The sequence below is a fragment of the Mytilus edulis genome, chromosome 1, assembly GCF_963676685.1.
Source record: "Mytilus edulis chromosome 1, xbMytEdul2.2, whole genome shotgun sequence".
Classification (NCBI taxonomy): Eukaryota; Metazoa; Mollusca; class Bivalvia; order Mytilida; family Mytilidae; genus Mytilus; species Mytilus edulis.
Window position 1 is genome coordinate 15,674,088 of NC_092344.1, and position 22,446 is coordinate 15,696,533.

The 22,446-nt window shown below is 29.8% G+C and overlaps 1 protein-coding gene across 4 annotated transcripts in view; it reads left to right on the forward strand.

Moving 5' to 3' along the window:
- The window catches only part of LOC139511062 (coiled-coil domain-containing protein 178-like), a 28,009-nt gene extending 5,787 nt beyond the window's left edge, over window positions 1–22,222 (forward strand). Inside the window, exons 5-23 of one of the 4 annotated variants that reach the window (XM_071297633.1) lie at window positions 139–303; window positions 737–940; window positions 1,631–1,781; window positions 2,747–2,816; window positions 3,028–3,170; window positions 4,472–4,625; window positions 5,132–5,227; window positions 6,499–6,635; window positions 8,494–8,677; window positions 12,492–12,623; window positions 13,036–13,155; window positions 14,397–14,489; window positions 14,976–15,089; window positions 15,651–15,662; window positions 16,074–16,219; window positions 16,965–17,050; window positions 17,243–17,316; window positions 18,249–18,398; window positions 20,279–22,222. In XM_071297633.1, coding sequence (XP_071153734.1) covers window positions 139–303; window positions 737–940; window positions 1,631–1,781; window positions 2,747–2,816; window positions 3,028–3,170; window positions 4,472–4,625; window positions 5,132–5,227; window positions 6,499–6,635; window positions 8,494–8,677; window positions 12,492–12,623; window positions 13,036–13,155; window positions 14,397–14,489; window positions 14,976–15,089; window positions 15,651–15,662; window positions 16,074–16,219; window positions 16,965–17,050; window positions 17,243–17,316; window positions 18,249–18,398; window positions 20,279–20,578 — 2,531 coding nt within the window. In that variant the 3' untranslated portion in view covers window positions 20,579–22,222. The remainder of the gene's footprint in view (window positions 1–138; window positions 304–736; window positions 941–1,630; window positions 1,782–2,746; window positions 2,817–3,027; window positions 3,171–4,471; window positions 4,626–5,131; window positions 5,228–6,498; window positions 6,636–8,493; window positions 8,678–12,491; window positions 12,624–13,035; window positions 13,156–14,396; window positions 14,490–14,975; window positions 15,090–15,650; window positions 15,663–16,073; window positions 16,220–16,964; window positions 17,051–17,242; window positions 17,317–18,248; window positions 18,399–20,278) is intronic. The other 3 variants (XM_071297638.1, XM_071297645.1, XM_071297648.1) reach the window with 3 other exon arrangements.
- Window positions 22,223–22,446: the final 224 nt, after the last annotated feature.

Genomic DNA, 22,446 nt, shown 5'->3' on the forward strand with positions numbered 1-22,446 from the left:
GAAATATTCTGGCACTTAAATAGTTGACAGAACCAGTTAAGTTTGTGTTAATTGTTTCTGACATGTTTTCATTCATCCCCTTCCTTTACAACATCAGTAAACTGTATAATTATGGAAACTATTGATATTTTTTCACAGTTGCAAGTAAAAAACAGTTGAGATTTTCTGCTGCTAGTGGACATCATAATGTCATCAAAACAACAGGAAGTGCTAAAGGGAGACAAAGTGCAGCATCAGGTCGGACAACGATATCACTTTCATCAGCCAATCAACTTTCAGTCACAGGAATTGGAGCAATTCAAGGTAAAGTATGCAATAATTGATAAAAACATTAAATCTAAATAGAATGAAATCTACAGTTTTTGTCTTGACATTTCAGTGTATGCTCTTTTTGTTTGTTTTTTTGGTCATCACAGAAAGCATGAAAATTTACATTCCTCATTAGAAGTGATCTATATCAAGATAACAGTGGCATGCAAGTTTTATATTACAAATATATACTCTGAATTCATTATTATTCATTGGATATTAATATTTAAATGATTCCTGGAAACTGATGGCCGACAATTTTAAATGTTCAACGAGTTAAAAATTCTTGATCAGATTGAATGCAGACTTTGACAAAACCATGAAATCCAATGCCCAGAAAAAACTTGTTTTCCTCAATCTGTTAAAAATTGTTCCCATGAAAATAAAAGAAACCCCAGTATTTATATATATATGTGTGTATTTTCAGAAGAAGATAGTGCCTTATTACCATATTTAGGAGCTGAAGATGTGTTGGATGAAGTTGTCACCCTACTTGCCAGATTAGAAAATGACAGAATAGACATTTTAAAAGCACTTGAAAATGAAAAACAAAAAGTTGTTAGACTGAATGACAAGATAGACCATCTATGTTTAGTCAGGATGAGGGAATTACCAATAGCTGTACAAAGAGGTAGACTTTTCTTCCTTATAACAAAGATATTCAGATTTACAAGGTTTTTTATTTAAAAAGTCATCAAAGACAGCACTGTTTAAGTGTTCAACTTCTTATTTAAGGAGGAATAAGTTTAATTAGCAATAATATTAGTATACACTAATTTTGGAGAAGAGGATGATTTGATGTATATTGCAAATATTTATGAATTTAAAAAAAGATGTTTTCCTGATTTTATTGTTTATGACAATCAAAAATGTTAAACTGATAACAGTTACTGTTGTTAATTTATGTCTGTTGATTTTAGATTAGTCACTATTATTGCGTGCCTGGTATAGACTAGGAAAGAAACAATTCTGAATCTCAATTTTTTTTTAAATGTCCATGATTTAGAATATTTACACTTCATTTTTCAAACCTTTAATAAAATAAAAATAGGTATTCATTAGTAATATAGGGAAGTACAGAAGCAACATATAGAACCTGATATACTACTAGAAGGAGTTATAGATATACATCAATGCAACAGAAAATTAATGACACAAAAGAAAACTATCTTGATGTCAGTTCATGTTTCATGTTTTTCAGTTATGGTCAAATATTTACAATTTTATCACAGTATGCATTTGCATGTATTATTTCAGAACATAAAGTAAACATTAACACTAAATGACAAACTTTAAGAATTTTAATGTATAATTATTTCAGAACATGAAGCATGTATCATGGATTTGAATGAACTTACATGGCATGTTTCCTACAGTAGTAGAACAGAGAAAAGAATTCACCAGAGAACTCATACTGCTGAAGTTAATAACCAAAGATTAAAAGAAGAAATCACTTTTGTGCAGAGACACATGTAAGTACATACATGTAAAATAATGCATAGGTAGTACTCTTTCCATGAATATGATTTTTCTGTTACCTACTAAAGTGACCCAGGAATATTTATGATAATAAAACTCATATCAATATTTATGTAAAATTAACTGTATTTGTATAATGGAAAAATAGGTTTTGATAAATAAAACCAAAAATTGGAACATTTTAGCAGTAAGTCGATTGACTGTGTTAATATGAGGGTAGTATTGGGGGTACCTTCATGACGTTTAAAGTTAATAATTCTTGCCAAATGACATTAACAGTCATTTTTAGTGCATGACGATAAAATGTATACTTTCTTTTAGATGATAAAAAAATCAGCTGAATTTGATAAATCATGCTATTTTTTTCCTAAAATAATTGTAACGATAATTATTTGAGACATCTGACGAATCATGATAAGGATATTTTGACTATTCACGGTAAAAAAAAATTTTTAATGGTAGCCGAAAAAGACTGTTTGACGCCTGAAGGTAAAGGGCATTAGCACCCTCTAATATGTACCTCTTTCATTTTTTGTCTGAACAACTTGCATCATGACTATAAAAGAGCAGAAAAATTATGCATTTGGTTATAGTTGAAACATTGTATATTTGTAAACTCTAGATATTATATAACTAGTGGACACATATATCATAAACTCTCCTGTTATAATACAGCATGCAAAAACTGGGTCAGTTGGACATGATTGTCTCTGGTTAAGGCAAAATTGAATTGTTTATTAGAATGTGTTAAAAAATATAATGTGATTTAAATTGATGTATCTATACTAAGATCTTTAAAGCAACTACTAGCCAATGTGTGTACAATTCAAAATCTAAGCTATGAAAAGTCATAGAGCATTGTTATTTTAACATTGACACATGTCTGTTATAACAAAGGTCCATACATTTGTAACTAGAATTTTGAACTTGAATACTTAAGAATTTTATTTATTTACAGACCTCTAGTAAAAGAGAAATTACAGTTAGAGATACAGGCAATGGAAAGTATCAAGAATGCACAGTCAAAGGTAAGTTAGCAAATCCTTCTTTAGTCTGTTTGAAGAAGTTCCAAAAGTAATAGGATACCTAACACTGTGTTTAATTTCTGATTTATGTGTCTCGGATAAGAAAACTTTACAAAGAAGTTGTTATCAAGTCCGCTTTGTAAATTATGATATTATACTGTGGTAAAAGGCTTAAAATTATTTTAATCATTGTTTTTTTTTTTTTATCTTTTAGACTTATGTTGAATTAGATAATACTCAGAAGAGAAAGAATAAAACAGAAGCGAAGTCCAATGATGCTGTAGAAAAAGCTACAACAGAAAGAAATCATATAAAACGTGAACTTGATGTAGTTAAAGATTCATTGGATAAAATAAAGTATGTACAACTGTATAATCTTATTCTATATATTATTAGCAAGGAATATTCAATCATAAAGCTGATTATTTGTTTGTTTTTGAGCCTTCAAGTAGGACTTTACACTTTGGCCATGTTCCTTTATTCCTCACAAAGTTCAACATTAAGCAGTAAATTTTTTTTTAATGACAGATTTTAGTTCATCTTTGATAGTTATTTTCCAATAATTTGTTTTTTTTGTCCAACCATATATGTGCTATTTTCCCCTTCTTCTCAAGAAAGAATTCACTAGGCATCTTCTTGCATAGTAATATATATTTAATAGTGATAATAAAAAAAAAAGGATTAGAACAATTTATTCTATGATAATTTTGTTTTATATAACCTGTATTTCACACTCTGTATCAATATTTTTTCAAAGCCATTGCTACATTGGTGAAGTGAACTTTCATCAAAATAAAAAAAATATAACCTTGAAGAAGAGAAAGGTTACAGAAATATGGCATGAAGACATTATACAATTATGGCCTGTGAAAAGGTGAATATCCAAAATTGTCAACAAGAGACGGTTATTTCAATGAGAGCACAGCCCAAAGTGAAATAACTTTTAAGGGTTGACAATTTTGGATATTCATCGATTCTAAGGGGCCATAATTGTTTTATTATATCAAACTAACAGTGGAAAGGCCTTTCCAACACTTTCAATATTCTTTAAACTTTACATGACAAAGATAAGCCGACGTTTGAAAATACATTTGTGTTCTAGAATTTCTTGAATGTACAACAAAGGTAGAATCTTTTTGTAAAATATATTGATGGCCCTGAAAAGGACTGTTACTTTATAAGAGATATCATCGTCTGCTGGAACTCTATTCATGTCCAATGCCTTATTTTCTCGTCTCTCGGTGGGCCTCCAGTGTTACGTGATTGCTGCCATTTTGTTCATTTACGTCTGCGACGTCATTTTCATGGGAGATAACTCAAGTACAAATCAACAAACTCAAAAGGTTATTAGCCGGTGAACAATAGGGTAATTCACAGCTGGTGGAAATTTTTAGGGGTTATTCATCCTTCCTTGCAATTGAATGAAAAACTACTGAATTATTCCATGTCACATAATAACGTTTCACCCAATAGAATTGTTTAATATATGTAAGGTATAATAATATAAGATATATCACTTTGATAATCTGACAAGTGTTAATTCTTTTGGAGGCTATCAGACTTTTAGTGAGACACAAAGACAATAAGGTTTTGCTCCCTATACAAACAAGGGAGATAAATATTATGAACAGCAATTTACTCAAAGACCTTTATTTCAGTGATGATTATGCTCAGTCAAGATTGACATTTGATACATACACCAAACAGATCAATGATATCAAAGCCAAACTTATCGCAAATGATATGGAAATTAAAGTCCTTCATGTCAAAAATGAAAATGCTAAAGTTGCTGAGGAAATGAAGGCCAAACAGGTAAGGAAGATAATGGAAACATTTCTGTGTTTTTTTAATGTGTTACTTTTTAATTTGATAAACAAAAATGTTTACATGATCTTATTTACAATAACAAAATAATATTGGTTTTTTTAAATGGTTAACATCAACATTGTCATAGTACATGTATATTGATACTGGTTTTTTTCAGGGAAAACTTTTTCTGTTTAAATTATCCTTGTTAAAATTAATAACCTTTTGTTTCCTGGAATAATATAAATGCTTTTTAGATTTTGGAATTTTGGTCCAATCATCTTAAAAGAAAACAGGTGTAATTTGACATATTTATATGTAAATTTTGTAAAACAAGTAGAGTTGAAATTATTTTTAATCCTCAAGCCCTATCAATGGCATAGATCAATAAATCCATTTTGATTTGGTCTAATTTGAATTTTCTTGTATAATGTTATGGTCTTTTTGCAAAGATCAATTCTGTTTTATATGTGTAATAAAGGTAAAAAGTAAGCATGATTTATGATTTACAGGTTAGGGAGATACAAACACAGATCACAGAAGCTGAATTTGAACATGATCGACTTGATAATGAAAATTTACAGTTGCAGAGTGAACTGGACACTAGAGTAAGTAGTCCTTTAGCTCGTATTGGTAAAGATGTGAACTGGACACTAGAGTAAGTAGTCCTATAGCTCTTATTGGTAAAGATGTGAACTGGACACTAGAGTAAGTAGTCCTAAAGCTCTTATTGGTAAAGATGTGAACTGGACACTAGAGTAAGTAGTCCTATAGCTCTTATTGGTAAAGATGTGAACTGGACACTAGAGTAAGTAGTCCTAAAGCTCTTATTGGTAAAGATGTGAACTGGACACTAGAGTAAGTAGTCCTATAGCTCTTATTGGTAAAGATGTGAACTGGACACTAGAGTAAGTAGTACTATAGCTCTTATTGGTAAAGATGTGAACTGGACAGTAGAGTAAGTAGTCCTATAGCTCTTATTGGTAAAGATGTGAACTGGACACTAGAGTAAGTAGTCCTATAGCTGTTATTGGTAAAGATGTGAACTGGACACTAGAGTAAGTAGTCCTATAGCTCTTATTGGTAAAGATGTGAACTGGACACTAGAGTAAGTAGTTCTATAGCTCTTATTGGTAAAGATGTGAACTGGACACTAGAGTAAGTAGTCCTATAGCTCTTATTGGTAAAGATGAGTTAATAAAGTAAGTAGTTCTATAGCTTTTATTGTTAAAGATGAACTGGACACTAGAGTAAGTAGTCCTATAGCTCTTATTGGCAAAGATGAAATAATAAAGTAAGTAGTCCTATAGCTCTTATTGGTAAAGATGAGTTAATAAAGTAAGTAGTCCTATAGCTGTTATTGGTAAAGATGTGAAATGGACAGTAGAGTAAGTAGTCCTATAGCTCTTATTGGTAAAGATGAACTGGACACTAGAGTAAGTAGTTGTAGCTCTTATTGGTAAAGATGAGTTAATAAAGTAAGTTTATTTTCCTATAACTATTTATATGTAAGGGAAATCTGTAACACGGTACACCTGCCAACTTTTCTAAATCTCCATGGGGGATTTTAAGAGCAAAAGAACATAATGGTCTACTTGTATTGTCATAAGTGTTAATAATCTACTACTTTATTATTTAGATGAGTATGTATGTGCCTCAATACCCTTTTAACCCATTTGAATGTCTGTTTTTTTATTTTTAGTTTATATTATAAAGGATTTCAAAATTCAGGTCAACACCTCTAATGGGGGATAACCCACATAAATCTGGAAAGTTGGCAGGCCTGCTAAAAATATACAATCATCCAACACTTGTACTATTCTAGAAATAAAGTTACGCAAAACATTTTTAGAATTTTTCTTTTTCGCTGATATTGTAGAAAAATAAAATGAACAAAAGAATATCCGAGTTAGAAAGAGGAGCCAATGTCAGAGATGCTAGGCTAAGAAACATCACATTAAAGAATAAAGAGGCTGAAATGGAAGTCCAGGACTATATGGATAAAATCAGTGACTGGTAGGCTTAAGCTAAGATTTCTCATTTTTTTCTTCAGAATTGAAGAATGATTTTTAATAAACAAGAATGCATATCTATCAGTCAGTGTGGTATAGAAATATTTCTGAAAATTTGCAAAGTCCAGCAATTGGTTATAACAATATAACAATGTTTTTGTTGGTTATTGAAATCAATGATTTAAATTTTTTGTAATACAGTGAAATTATTCGACAGAAATATAATAATTTGTAAAATTATGCAAACAAAGGCTAGAAGTGTAAGTAAATGTGTGAATGACATAAGATTTATTTAGATTCTTTAGGGTTCTGTACCATAATAAAATGATGAAAATTAAAAAATAAAAAAAAAATGTATTAATATTCTGTAGAAAATACTATATGTAAATATACAGTTTCAAATATGTTATAGAAATTACAAGTTAACTAAATTCATGAACTTTCTACTTACATCCTCGTCTTTTTGTGGTCTAGGGGTCAATTATGGTACAGCTTCCTTACTAGTATAACTTCAACAGAAAGAATAGTTGACTTCTATAATATGTGCACACATCTTCCAAAATAAAAGAAGCCAAAGTTCATTTATGAGGTGTGTTTGTTCTTAGAAATAGAATTATATTTTTTATTTTTCAATAAACAAAATACCATTAGACATTCACAAGACAGGAGCTTTCAGATATCAGTAACACTATCCATATTTGATCTTGAATGTTGCTTTTGACCTCAAAATTTGGTATCATCTTGTTGATAATCTGTTGAGAGCAACACTCTCACCAAAATGGATTGTGGCCTCAATATGTTCAATAAAACCATGCTGTGTAAGGCTTCTCATATTAAGATAAGACCAACACTATATGTAAACCAACCAGCTTTCTTATTTATAAGGTCAAGGTCACAGTGATGTAAAGAAAATAGCAGTAGATGACCATTTCATTTTTAGCATTATCATTTATATTTTTAGATATCTTTTTGAAAAATGTTGATGTGGTTACAACTGTTTTTCTTACACTTTTCAAGAGAATTAAAATGCTGTAGAATTATTTTTTTCTCAGAAGTTATTTAGTATGGACGATTTTTTTGTGATTTTGTTGCATCCTTAGTTTAGTTTAAACAGTATTTTATTCAAATAAATTGAATTGGATTGGGCAACAGGCATAGCCTATGTACATGATGTAAGCCCTCTCCACAAAACAAGGTACAATATATTACATTCAAACAAAGCAACACATACACAAGCATAATGACAAAACAGAATTATTCTTTTTCAAAAATACCTCTTAGCTGACTGGAGTGATGTTTCAAATAGTTAACTCACAAAAATAAGAAAAAATAAATTATGAAAAAAGTTTTGATATTCTAGGTGATAAGCTCCAGCATTGATTTAGAGGTCTCACATTAAATTAAATGGTCTCCAGTCAGCTATTTAAAATAACAAATTTAATAACTCATTTTTAAAACAACATGTTTGATATCATGTACTTATTTTTACTAAGTTACTAAGTTTTTTTGCATCCTTGACTTTGTTGGAAAAAAAATAATAACTGTTGTAGAACATATTATATGCAGCAATTTGCTTTAGGCTATCTTCCTCAAGAGTCATAATTATGTTGAATAAGCATTAAGTCATGATTTGGGAAATTTTGAAGGTTGGTAAAAGGTAGAGTTTATCCTATTTCAATGATTATTCTTGTGCATTGCTTTGTTACACATGTATTTGATTTCATTTGCTCATTTCCCAAGAAATAATGAAAATATAAGTGAAAATTGCGTTAGGAGAAAAAAAATGGAGTTTCAAATAAAGACCTTTTAAACAAAATTTAATAAACCTGAACTTTTCATTACCACCTATTTTTTAATGACAGCCAAAGACAAAAGGTGGCTGATGAGAAGAACATCTCTCGTATCCACAAAGAAAAGGCAAGATTACAACAGCAAATGGCTGTTACAGAGGATGAATTTAGCAAGATATCAGCCATTAACTCGGCTGTCAGGGAACAGTTGTTAGGGGAACAGGATAAAGCATTTAAAATGGAGGAATCACTGAAGGTATACAAATCTTATTATTTATCTGTCTATAAAAATGTTCCTGTGGACAAGACTGTTGTTAAAATTGTAATTTTTTTGTGCTGTATTAGTTTGTTGTGAAATCTTTTTATATATATGCATGATAACTTTTTATTAAAGTTCTAAATCGGTTTTCAACATAAACATGTTACTTTAGTTTTCGTAATAAGCTCTGACAGTTTCTCTATAGAATTCTATTATTTGTTTTTATCATATATGATATCTTTTTAAATAAAAAAAATATATAAAATGATAAGAGACAATAAGTATCTTGTATGGTCCAATATATGATGCTTTAGATAGATGAATACATCTTAATTTATAGATTTTTTTCATCTTATCCCAATTACAAAGTCAATTTCCCAACATTACAATAAGTGGAGAAGTATTGATTGACTGGATGAATCTGTCAACTAAAAAAACAATGCTATATAGTGTCGCATATAAATTATGAATTAATTGCTTTTTCATAGTTACAAGCATTATAGCCGATCAGCATACCAAATTTAAGGTCAAAGTAGATGATTTTGTTGTACCTTTACACCATTTCTTGACCAGTATATTAAATAATTAATTGTATCATATGATACACTTATCAGGGTTTTTTTAAACTAGATATTCCCCTTGCTGTCTACAAGGACATGAGTCAAAGCACACAAATGCATGGCAAATAGCCTCTGAAGATGTTGTTATTTAGAGAATGTGAACTAAGAAAATTACCATTAACTATAACTTATATTTTAATAACTTCAGCCTTTTACCAATATATTACAAATACACATTTTTCAAAACTAATGAAAATGGCAAAATAACTGTCATGCTGAAAAATATGAATAAAAGAAAGGTCACATGAATTATACATTATTTATATTACTCATCACTGTTTTGGTAGAAATATATCTTCATCACCATGATATACCTTCTACTATATAATTAGTTAGTTGAAAGTTCACTTATATATATTTATTATATGCTTTTTCCTTTTTTACTGTAATGATTCCATTTTATCAGGGTTTTTTGCAATGTTCTATGAAATCAATTTCAAGTTGTTATTATTTACAGGAACCTACAAGGTTTCCTTGCCGGACAATGCAAAAATATCAGTCTGCAGTATCGTTTGATATTACATTACATGCTAAAAAGATGATTTTTCCAGATTTTTTTTCTTACAGCAGTTGAAGGCTATTTACAACATTTTTAGAATTAAATGTTTAAAAGGGATTATTACTATTCAATGCGTTAGATTAATTCCATGATATTAAATGACTTCTATATTCCCTGTAGAAATAATTCTAGAATGGCCAAACATCACAAAGGCACATATTTTAATTTAATATTTTAATACCTATATATAACAGCATAGAAGGGTATGTATGGCCACATCTGCTTCAAATATAGCCTTTCAAATTTTAACACTCTTTATTTCAGTACCTTTTTAAAAAATACACATATTTTTAAATTTATTTTTTAGAAATGATGAATATAATTTATAAATAGAAGTGAAATAATTTAGACTTTATATCCACTGCTTTTATTTGTTATGTATTATGTTTAAAGTTAGACATCTTAGAAACTACAGATATATTAGATACATTCATTTTTACCATAGAAGTGTAAAGTTTGAGTTAAATACTTATTTTCATTTATTTATGCATGATCATATCTGCTTTTAGTCTTAAAATAAAATGAGGTTTGTTTGTCATTTCTTGACCAACAATAGTTGTAATAATAGTCTTAACTCAACATTTATATTTGCTCTCTGAGTTTTGTATGGAGGAAAGAAAGATTTTTCCAAATGATGATTGTGATATTTCTCTAAATATACAGCTCTTTTTTTCTTTACGCCTTTCTGTATTGCAAATCTACAATACCATCTGAAGAATGTTGCTGACATCTTATACTCATCTGCATCTTTATCATATAAAATATCTGATAGATAAATAGCGCCTGTATTCTTAAAGCTTTTGATATCTATCTTCATAATATAAAATATCTGATAATTAGAAAGGAATTGTAACCTCTAAGCTTCAAATAACACAACAAAAATTATCAAATAATATAACTATTTCTTTTTCTGTTAAAGTTCTACTTTTTTAATTAAGACTAAGTTGAAAGATTTAATCTGTACATCAATGCAATGTTTATATTTCATTTTGCAATTTAAGAAACATATAAAAAAAGAAGATGTGGTATGATTTCCAATGAGACAACTCTTCACAAGACACCAAATGACACAGAAATTAACAACTATATTACTGTATGGCCTTCAACAAAGCCTGTATCCCATAGTCAGCAATAAAACGCCATGAAATGACAAATGAAAAACAATTCAAACAAGTAAACTAACAGCCTAATTTATGTACAAAAAATGAACAGAAAAAAAAATGTGACAGCAGCAAACAACAACCACTGAATTATATTCATCAGGTTATGATCTTACTAAGTTATATGTAAAATTATTCTAATAACCACAATTTTCTGGTTTCCTATAGACACTTATTCTTGTTGGTCTTTTTTTTTTTGCAGATAAGTGAACTCTTTTTTTTAAACTTTCAAATAATGGGGAAAATATTAATTGTTATGCCACTTATTTAATGCAGCTTCAGTTACATGCCAGAACCTGTCTTCAAATATATTTACATTTGGCAGCATGAAAAATTTGTTGATTCCAGTTGTTCTTATTGAATCTCATGATTTCATCATGGTATCTCTCCAAACATCTATACCATTCTGTCAAATAGTTCTCAGAAATGACCAATGATTTCTTATTTGAAGCCAGTCAAGATTTTCCTAGACACATACCTTTTAAAAGAGTTGAATTTCAGATACCTGAAATGACACGAAAACATGTATAAATGATAAAAACTACTCTTAAGTCTGATTTTACAGTCACTTCTTCTTCTTGTATTTGACAGAGTTTTGCCTCAGCTTAACTATTCTAAGAATCTAAAATGAGTGCCTGTTCTTCTTGATTTGATAGATGTATGCCTCAACTTTACTATTCTAAGAATCTGACATCAGTGCATCTTCTATGAATTTGATAGATGATGTATGCCTCTGCTTTACTTTTCCAAGAACCTGACACTGTTGTCACTGATTGCTGACTTTCTTTTTTTCAGTTAACTTCTACACGCCCTTTTGTGTGCAATATTACACAATTATTATATACAGTTGATATTTGTGTGTTCATCTTTGCTAGTGACTGTTTGTCCCATGTAATAATAGGACAGGTTCTGTTTTACACTTTATGGTGAAAATCTCTCTTATGTGTTATATATGATATCAATTGGTAAGATTTCTATTTTGCAATTCGGTATAATTTTAGGTGTGATTTCATGATTTAATGTGAATATTTTCTTTGTTAAATTGATGAATAGGATCTGCTATTTAATTCCAATGTGCCATATATTATAATATTTCAGAAATAATTGACCGTTAATAGTGATAGGAAAAAAACATCTAGGACAGTTTATATGATTATACTTACTATTTCAGAAAACATTTTTTATTTGTAACACTATTATTGACAAAATGCTTTTAGTTTTGCTCTTTTTTTTTCAAAGAATATTATGCGCCAAATACATTTAATCAATACTGCTATAGATAGAATTTTTTCAATGGTTAATGATTCTTAGTATCATAAAGGTTAGTTAATTTCAACTTTGCCTTTATAATTTGCACTATCCCCGTACAAGGTACATTTTATTAACAATTTCATGCACTGCTTTACACATTATTAATTATTACTGAAAATGTATAAAAACTGTATTAATTGTGTGTCCACTGTGTATTTTAGGCTACTGCTGAAACATTAAGGAGACAAGTGAAGGATGAAATGCACACAAAATCTGTCCTTGTAGCCAGAATTAATTCTGATTCCACGGATTTAGTCAAGTATAAGAAAGATACAACACAAAAGAGAGATAAGGTAAAATAAGACAAAATGTTTGGGTTTATTTTGTATGCAGATTTTGAAAATTTGAATAGAAAAAAAGTACAAATGTGTTTCTAAAATTTGTATTTCTCTTTAAGTTATAAAAACAATTGTTTTCTTTTTCTATGGATAAGAATGGTCAATTCCTTTACAAAATATGGAATTGGCTAATAAAGAAATGTTTGTCCATCCACTTAGACAGCAAAAACCTGATGGAATATGTTTGAGAATCAGCCTTTAACAAGACTTGATGCATGTAGAGATTGGTCATTATCTGAGATTATTATCATTGCAAGTTAAATGTCATCACATCAGTCTGATTTTTATTTCCTTCTTTAGGATATATGATAGTCTTATGCCTGTATTATTTAACTTAAATCTGACAGTGTTAGCATGACACTTTTAGTTTAGGAGAAGAAAAGTGTTAGAGGAGATAGCCTCTAGCTCTGGGGAAAGTGAGGAGGAGGAAGACGATGAGGATGAGGAACAAAAAAAAATTGAAGCCATGAATAAAGAGGCAGCTAAAGTAGGAGAAAATGCTGATCTATGTTTTAACTATGACAAGCTGTATTATTGTGATCTTACAATGTCTGGCTGTGTTATTGGGCAGTTTTGAGTAATTGTGTTATAACTATGTCTGGCTGTGTTATTGGGCAGTTTTGAGTAATTGTGTTATAACTATGTATGGTTGTTATTTTGGGATTGTAAATTTGTGGATTATTGTATTCTAACAATGCCTGGTTGTATTATTGGGCATTTTTTAGTAATAGTGTTATAACAATGTTTGTCTGTATTATTGGGGTTGGATACTATAGAGATACTAGTGGGTTATTGTATTCTAACAATTTCTGGCTGTATTATTTAGATTTTTCAGCTGTTGGGACTATTTATCTAATAAGTCCTGATTTGTATTCTAATAGTTTGATCTGGTGTTGACAAAAGGAGCAGTTTTTACCAATATGCAGCTTTTATATATTAACTTGAAATTGAATGTTTTGTATATATACATGTATTCATATATATGTGTGAATTGTTGTTATTTATGATTAGTTTCAGGTTTGATTTTATGATTGTTTTATAGTTATAATAAAGGGAATGCAGTATATTTTACTAACACTTCACATTGTGAAGCATTAACTAAGTGTGCATTATTTTGGCCTTCAATTGAATAAGATACTTTCAATAGTACATCTTTGATTGAAGGCCATGTAAAAAAAAAAAATATGGTTTCAAACTTCTTATTGTTCTAGAAAAAAACTTATCACATGTTTCTTTTGATTTCAATATTTCAGTGTTTCTTTTCTTAAATACAAATTATTAAAAAAAAAAAATGTTTTTATATTGACAATTCAGGTTTTTTAGTTTTTCAATATTGTTTTGTTTTGCTATTAACCTTAAATCAATATTGAGGATGATCAAAGTTATTATAAAACTGTCTATAATTTTTTTTTTGCAGAAATTATATGGATGACCTCCCCTTGTAATAATATGATAAATGGTGTCACATGAAAGGATTCTGCAGACATGTGTTTCTTCCTGATTTTGATCTTTCTTTCGTCCCTCTCATTGATAATGACCTGTCTTTAATTAGATCTAAACATTGATTGTTTTAACTCCTTAACTATTCCACCTCTGGGGTTTCAATATATTTTTTTTGTTAAATATGATGAAGTGAGATTAATATGATAGAAGAATGATCTTTCAAGAAAGATAGCATTAGTAAATGTTTAAATGACATACATTTATTTCGTATATATAAATTTCCAGGCACAGAAAGTAGCCAATGAAGTGCAGACAGCTGTAACTACTGTTCTAACTAAAGTAGAAAAACTCAGATCAACGAAGAGGGAAAAGACAGAGGTAAAAACTCAAACAGATTTATTTGTTTCATGATACAATTTTTTATGTTATGAACAGTTTTAAACTGATCTTTATAAAGATGACCAAGTTAAATAAAAAGGCAATTATGATGTCAAAAAATTATACTAAACATAATTTGAATTACCCGGTATGAATAATTGCATTGATATACTGCTGCATTTTATGCAAACATTTTCAAATATTTATGATGCTTGTGAGTAATCTGCAAATCTTTTTTGATAATTCTGTTTCATTTCAGTAATGTGCCCAAACACTTTTTTATTATTGAAAGAATAATATTTTGTAGATTATTGGGCATTTAAATTGTAAAAGTAAAATTTACTGCCACATTTGATGACATTTTATATATTATACTAGCCTTTGGACTTTACATTTCATTTATTTCATTTGCCAACAAATGTGCAACATGTGCAACATGACAAATTGTAACTTTGATAATCATAACTCTGTATGTTTTTCCTTCAGACCAAGGAAAAAATAAGACAACAGATGGTAGAGACTGAAAAACAGAAAGAAGAATCAAGGAATAAGTTTATGGAGCAAATTAATAACTTGGAACCTCACCATACTCATCTTAAGGTATATTTAGTTCAGGGGACAGAGCTGCAGTACAGTGGTTATGGATTGTATAACTTTAAAATGAATTTTGGTGCTCTTTCTTCAAGTCTTTTTCTATCATGTTTCTGTATCTTTTGCATTTGTCACAACATGCATCAAGTCAACCAATGTTACCATTGTAACATAAAGGGCAAGGAATTTAGTTACACAAGGAAATGATTACTTGTTAAGATAAGGGATCTGTTAACTGACAGCACATGCAGTGTAGAAAATTAGTGGACTTTTTTAGTTTGTGCTTTTCTCAATATTGAATTAAAAAAGCATCAAAAACAAAATGGGGGCTCATCCCTGAACAGGTAGGTAGATCAAACTAAGGCTATGGTCATCTTTGCCTGGTGGTAGAAAAACCTTAGTGTTTGAACTTTTTCAAAAGATTTTAACTTTTTATGGACAGTAAACTTAGAGAAAATTACAGCATCAATGATATTTTATATCAGCAAAGAAATATCAGAGATATCAGATTGTTCTGCTTAGGATATTGAAAAGAAAATATATGACACAATTTACATTTTTTTAATACAGCCCATATTCACGGTAAAGTATTTAATTGAGTTTTGAGTAAAAATCTCTCAAGCATGTTGAGAATTCTTTTGTTATGTTTACAACTGTTATATAGTTGATTGTTTATGCATCAGTATTATTACATTCAACAAGTTACTATTGAATTATCTATTGAGTGCATGAATTTTTTTTTCTCCAAATATATACATTAAAGAAGAATCGTTTGAATTAATATTTTTAGCCACAACGCTAAAATGAAAAATGTAGATTCATACTGTTACAGAATTTGCAGATTAGTTGAACCTCTAGTACAGAATTAATTTACAAAGAAGTTCCTTAACACTATAGTTTGAATACATTGAATTTATGATTTCAAGTGTTTTATAGGTTCTCATTTTGATCTTTCACTTACATGAGATTTAATACATAACTATTTGTGAACAGGATGATGTAACAAAGTTAGAGAAGAGATTGGACTACATGGAATGGAAGACAGAACAGATGAACAAACAAATACATGATATGGACAGGGAAGAGGTCACCTTTAAAAAACTAGTGAGCAATGCAGAAAAAGCTATAGTTGACTTAGAGTAAGTATATTTGTTATTTGTGTCTTTGTTGCCTTATCATGGATCTTGACAGTGGCGGATCCAGAACTTTTCCTAAGGGGGGGCCGCTGACTGACCTAAGAGGGGGCCGCTCCAGTCATGCTTCAATGATTCCCTATATAATCAACCAAATTTTTCCCACAAAAGGGGGGGGGGGGGGGGCGGCCCCCCAGGGCCCCCCCCCCCCTGGATCCGCCTATGCTTGAAATTATAGAAACCAGCTATACTGATGTATAGTGAAAGTTGGGTTGATGTGCACCATTGAAATGGCAATCTTTCTATCATATTGAAGATGAGATTATTATAACATTTGAAAGACAATCTCTCAACCAAAATGAGTTTATATATATTTATGTGATAAAAGAATGATTGCTGTGTTTTACCACACTGGCCATATGCTGCTCCTATTTAGACACATAGTTCTAACTCTCAGCCAATCAGTATTTACTCTTACTTTCTAATGCTGTGTAGAAGCAATTTTTGTCCTAGGTTGACCAGACAGGGAATCAACATTATGACCCCTGCTTGTAAGGTACCCACACCACCATGACTCCAAAAATTTCTTTGAGTAGAGATACCCTGAATAGCAGTGAAGATCAGCATAAATAACTTAATTAAACTACATTTTTGGCTAAGTTGACTTCGACATGTCTGCTTTTATTATTTTGGTTCATTCAGGTATGGGATTAGCTGCTGATGTTATTTTAACTGTTCCTTTCAATTTCAGAGAAAGACGAAAAGAACTTGATTTACAAATGGAATCTTTGAAAAAGATTGAAGACGACCTGAAAAAAAGCTATGAAGAAGTTTTAGGTAATTTAACATATCATTCTATGTGTTATAGATTCTATATCTATATGTTCTTTGATTGTGTTTTATGCCTCTGCCATGACAGGGGAGATTATTTAATTTTTTCCCTTTTTCGTTTATACATCGGGAAATTAGTTTCCTTTCTCTAACTTCAGTTTTATTGCATTACATAATTCATCATGCATTTGATTTTAGGAAGAATCAGAGACAATGAAGCATCCCACAGAAAAATGATAGAACAACGAAAGAAATTCCTGGAAGAATCAGAGGTAAAAGTGCAAAAGTTAATTGACCCTTTATAAAATTACCCATTTTTTTATGAAGCTTGGGAGGAACACTCAACAGAGTTGCAATATGCAAAGTTTCATGATTTTTCATCCCTACAGTTAATATGATTCATATCTCTACAATAGTTGAGTAAAAGAATCATTTTAAGGTGCACATGTCTGTCTGATATTGGAAACATGATCCTGCTCTCAAATCAAATTAAATGGTTCAATACTCAGCAAGTTTTTATTGTATGGTCAAGTTCTCAGTTTTTGTAAAAAAAGTTCTCAGTTCTTGTAAAAAAAAAGATCAACTGTATTTTCTGTATACTGATTGAATGGTTTATGTGTCAATCTAATTACATTTCATCTGACACAATTTTCATGGTTCATTGAGCAACAGTCAGTTTACATTTTTGGGGATTATTACAATCAATCCTACGAAAAGGATTTTTTCTCAACTATATAATATTGAAAAACTAAATACAGTATAGGGTTGTGTAGTCACTTTAATGTACAAAACTAACTTCTATATCCCAACTTTCCTGATAAAAATTGTAGCCTTAAATTTTCTTTATACTGGCTGCTTCAAAAGTCTGTGCAGAAAGAAAATCAATGAATATTCAAGTATCCTAAAAGTAAAACTGGCAAAAAGGGTTGGTAAAAACAGGATTGTACAGAAATGGAATGATTTTTAGCTTGACCTATCTGTTAGACAGGATTCATATGATGAAGACATTATTTTCATGGTTTATTGAAATTTAAATCTTTTGAAATAAGGTCAATTTAACAGTAACCATAAGTAATAGCTTAACTATAATTTGTCTATAGAACAAATATTAGGAGGATGTATCTTTCCAACTGACAAGTTTCAACTGTCCTTTGTTTTATTCTTGACTTTTTCCCTCTTTTCATGTTATAAAATATCATTGCAGGTGCAGAAATCTCACAAACTAGAGATAAATAAAGAGCTGGCATCTAAATATAGACAGTTACAGAATGAACACATGATTGTCAAAGATAAAATGATGAATAATTTTGATGATCGGGTCAAGATTGAAGCACAAATTAAAGACACTACACAGGTAGGCTTATAAGTTCTGCCAAAAAAAGAAATGTGTTCCCTATTGGAATTTTTGAAACCAGGAAAAAAGAGATGTTAAGGAAATATTTTGATTAAATCCATTATAATTATAACTTTAATTTCATAATTAAACAAAACACAAGTTAACAGAAGCTGTTTTTGGTATTTGATTGCTTTCAAGCAATCTGTAGACTTATACCAGTTGATCAGGACAATGCCGTCACGTCAACCGTTTTATTCTAAACATTAAGGAACATCTCAGATTCTTATGATTGTCTTGCTTTAAAAGGTAAAAACATACAAAGGGATTGAACTTAAACAACTTTCCTAGAATGTTCCTTTCATAATCTTCATGGTTGATATTTCCCTCGACTTATATGCATGTTTTTAACAACACGGAAAATCAGAATCAAACAGTATTTATATTTAGTGTTTTTATAAATTTAGAAACACGTCAGAGGGAAGTCCCCAGTTTTGATAAAAATGTGAGAGTTCTCTGAATTCCGATAAATCTATTTCTGTCATATAAGAACTGAAATGGAGTTTTTCTTATATGTCACCGTTATGAAACTGATATTTGATATTGTACTTCCATAAAGAAATAGAGAACCATCTAGGTCGTTTAATTAAAATTTAATATACATTCTTGCTCCAGGGTTTGTTTAGGTAATTATGCGCATGTGTATAGTTTTCTGGACTTCAAGGGGTATTAGCTATATATAGATTGAATGATTGCTCTGGATTCCCCACTCAATTGAATAATTTAAAACTCATGGGATCCTTTCTTTGTATTTCTGCTATTGAGGGTTATTGTTGTTGCATAATTTTAAATCATATGCATCATTTAAATTAAAATAAATGTATTCCAAATCGTTAAGGTATTACTACAACACCCCTTCAGGCAAAATGGAGTCTTCCATATTATAGTTTCGAGTTGTCTCCCTTCCGGAAGTAACTTCCGTCAATTCTGAATGTAAATACACTTTGAAAAAAATTAACTCAGTCTGTCGATAAACACCGTATTATATTAAAAACGATCGCAATTTAAACCAAGGAACATGTACGGAAAGGAGTCATGACAACTGACCCAAAGGAAGTTAAACATTTTAAGAGTTAGGAATGGGGTTCCTCCTAGAACTGACGTAGGAGAATAGGTGATAATTAAGATACGAAGTGAAAATACCTTCTCTCACTCTGAGTCACAATGACTGCTGTGGAAAGTAAACTTGGAATTTATAGTACAAAAATAAAACTCAATAGGCCTAAGTACATTGTTCATACACTTTTATCCGGGATTGGCTATTTTGTTATTATTCATATTACTTAAATTACATTTTACATGTGCAGTTGAATTAGTTTTGAAAATAATATTATCTAGCTACATGTATACCTCAGAGCATTCTGATTGAAAGAGATCAACCAATTATTGTTAGTGTCTGTCATGTTTGTAAGATGCTTGAAGTCTTTCCAATAACAATCAAAATGGAGAATTGTTCTTTTGATAAATAGGCATTGTCTTATTAAAGAAAAACCATGAATTGAACTATAATGCGTGATAATTAAAAGAATCACGATTTAACATTATGGAAACAAATTATAAAACAAAACCAAAAGGTAATGCTGCATTGAATACTGAGTTGAAACATCAGTATTGCCTCTAAAAATGAAAACTAACCTCTACATTATATACAAATTATATGAATATTAAGTAAACATGTTAACCTAGAAATGAATAAAAACAGATATGTATATGTCAATGAGACACAAACCCAATGATGATATTTTGCTGTTGGTGACAGTCTCATGAACTTGTACTCTCAAACTCTTTTATTTGTTGTAATACATAAGATACCTCTATGTATTTTTAAACTATAATTTTAGTTACAAGCATTACAAAGGAGGATGCATGTTGCCATGTTAGCTTACTTGAAATATAGAGGTCTATACAATAGATCTGAGCTCGACAGAATGGAGACTGAAACCGATCAAAACAGTGAACAAGTACAACATCTACAGGTCAAGATGGACGACGCTATAAAACAAATCACAGAGTTCCTCCAGACTCAAGTACAAGGTGGTGCTGCAGCTAAACGTGTGGCATGGGGGTCTGTAGGAAAGACATCAAGAGGAGTTGGACTTTCACAGCCTCCAAGTAGACAACCAACTGTTGTTGAAGCATAAATTATAGCATTTACATGTTGTACTGAAATATTATAAAACTTTTGGTGTGGATCTGAGGCTTTAAATGCCATCATTTTTTAAAACATGATTTAGAAATATCTTGTTAAGTTTTCTTTGTCTAAACTTTAAATGTAAGGATTTATGCTGCTAAATACATTTCCTACATTTAAATAAACAATAACAAAATATATATATATTGTTGATCAAATAGATCATTATCCTGCAAAAAGCCATGCTACTATATATTCAAAGCAAAAGTATCAACATTTAGATGAGATAGTTGTATAGTGTAGAAATATTGTCTGCTGGTATACTGCTTCTATTGGAAGGGAATGGTAATGATCAAATTATTATGTATGTTAATTTTGTGTCCTTTTCATGGTGTCTGAAAAGACTATGTTGATTTCTTAGAAAAATAAGATATCAACAGGGCATAATAAACATAATTTACATGAAGGATAAAAACAATATGCAAAGATTGTCAGAAAAGTGTACTCCGTCCAAGAGAAAGCTTGATAAGCCTCTACTCTCTTCCTGTTTTAAAAGCTTGCTTTAATAAAAAAAAAATTGTCAATGTATGTATATTATATATTTAAGAATATTTGATGTTGATATCCTATAAAAACATAACAAATGGAATAGATAAGAAACTTAGTAAGGTAAAAAAAAATAATAAAAAAATGAAAGGAGAATTTTAATGACATCCTAGGGTTACTTAAGCATGTACGGTTATCTGTCCTTTGAAATGTTTCTTTCAAGGTATATGCGTTTGTATTTATAAGAATTTTTTATTCTGAAAACTATTAACTATAGTTGTTGGTATGTATTTTTCTTAAGTTTTTTTTGGTACTGGCATCAGGGTTCTCAGAAAAAGTGTTTGTGCAATTTAAAAAAATGTAAAAAATGTAATGTTTTGTTTATATATTCTATATGAAATATTTTTTTTGTGAAGGAAGAGAGAAATCTTGCAACTGCTGACACAGCATTATATACAATTATATATATCAAGCTTACATGGAAACTTGGTTCATTTAGTGTTTAGAGTAATATGCAGAAGTTTTATTGAAACAACTGTAAATATCATATTTTTGTTTTGATAAAAAAAATAGAATTAATTATTGTGTTCTTTGATAAAAGTGCACATATTTCCTGGCTTATGAAATTCTAGTTCTTTGTAACAGTTTGTATTTTTTCATGAGACAAACAGATTAAGATAAAAAGTTAGTTTTATACAACATATTTGTATTTATTTAATATTTACTATTTACTATCACTTTAATTGAGAAGATAAAGATATTTTTATTTCAGAATATTTACAAATAAACAAGGTGATTTATATTTATACATGAATTAACTGCTGATTATTGATTTCTATACAAAGTGGTGATTGCCTTTTTCTCTGTTTAGTTACTACTTTTCAAACATTTCATATTGAACAAAATGTCTAATTTATAATTTTAAAAACATCCTATAATTTTTATACTGTTCCGTCCTTTAGCATTTTCTAAGTGCCTAATTGTGATTTTTGACTATGTGCTCCTTTATTTCAAGCATTGCCAATGTACAAGTGTTTCTACACTTGGAATTCTGTGATAAATTTGTGCTATTTATGTTGATATGTAATAATAAAAAGCCATAAATGTCTGATTGTGTTATATTTTAATTAGGTGCATTCCTCGAATGCCAACATTTTATATGTTACCTATTCCTTGAATGCCAACAAAAATATTTCAATAGATGTTTTTATAAGAACAATTGGTGTTTTTATAACTATTCAAATGATTTTATAAGCATTTAAATGTAAAAATTAATTAGGGAACTTGATAAAATTGAAACATTTTACAAATTTTTTATAAGAAAATATAGCA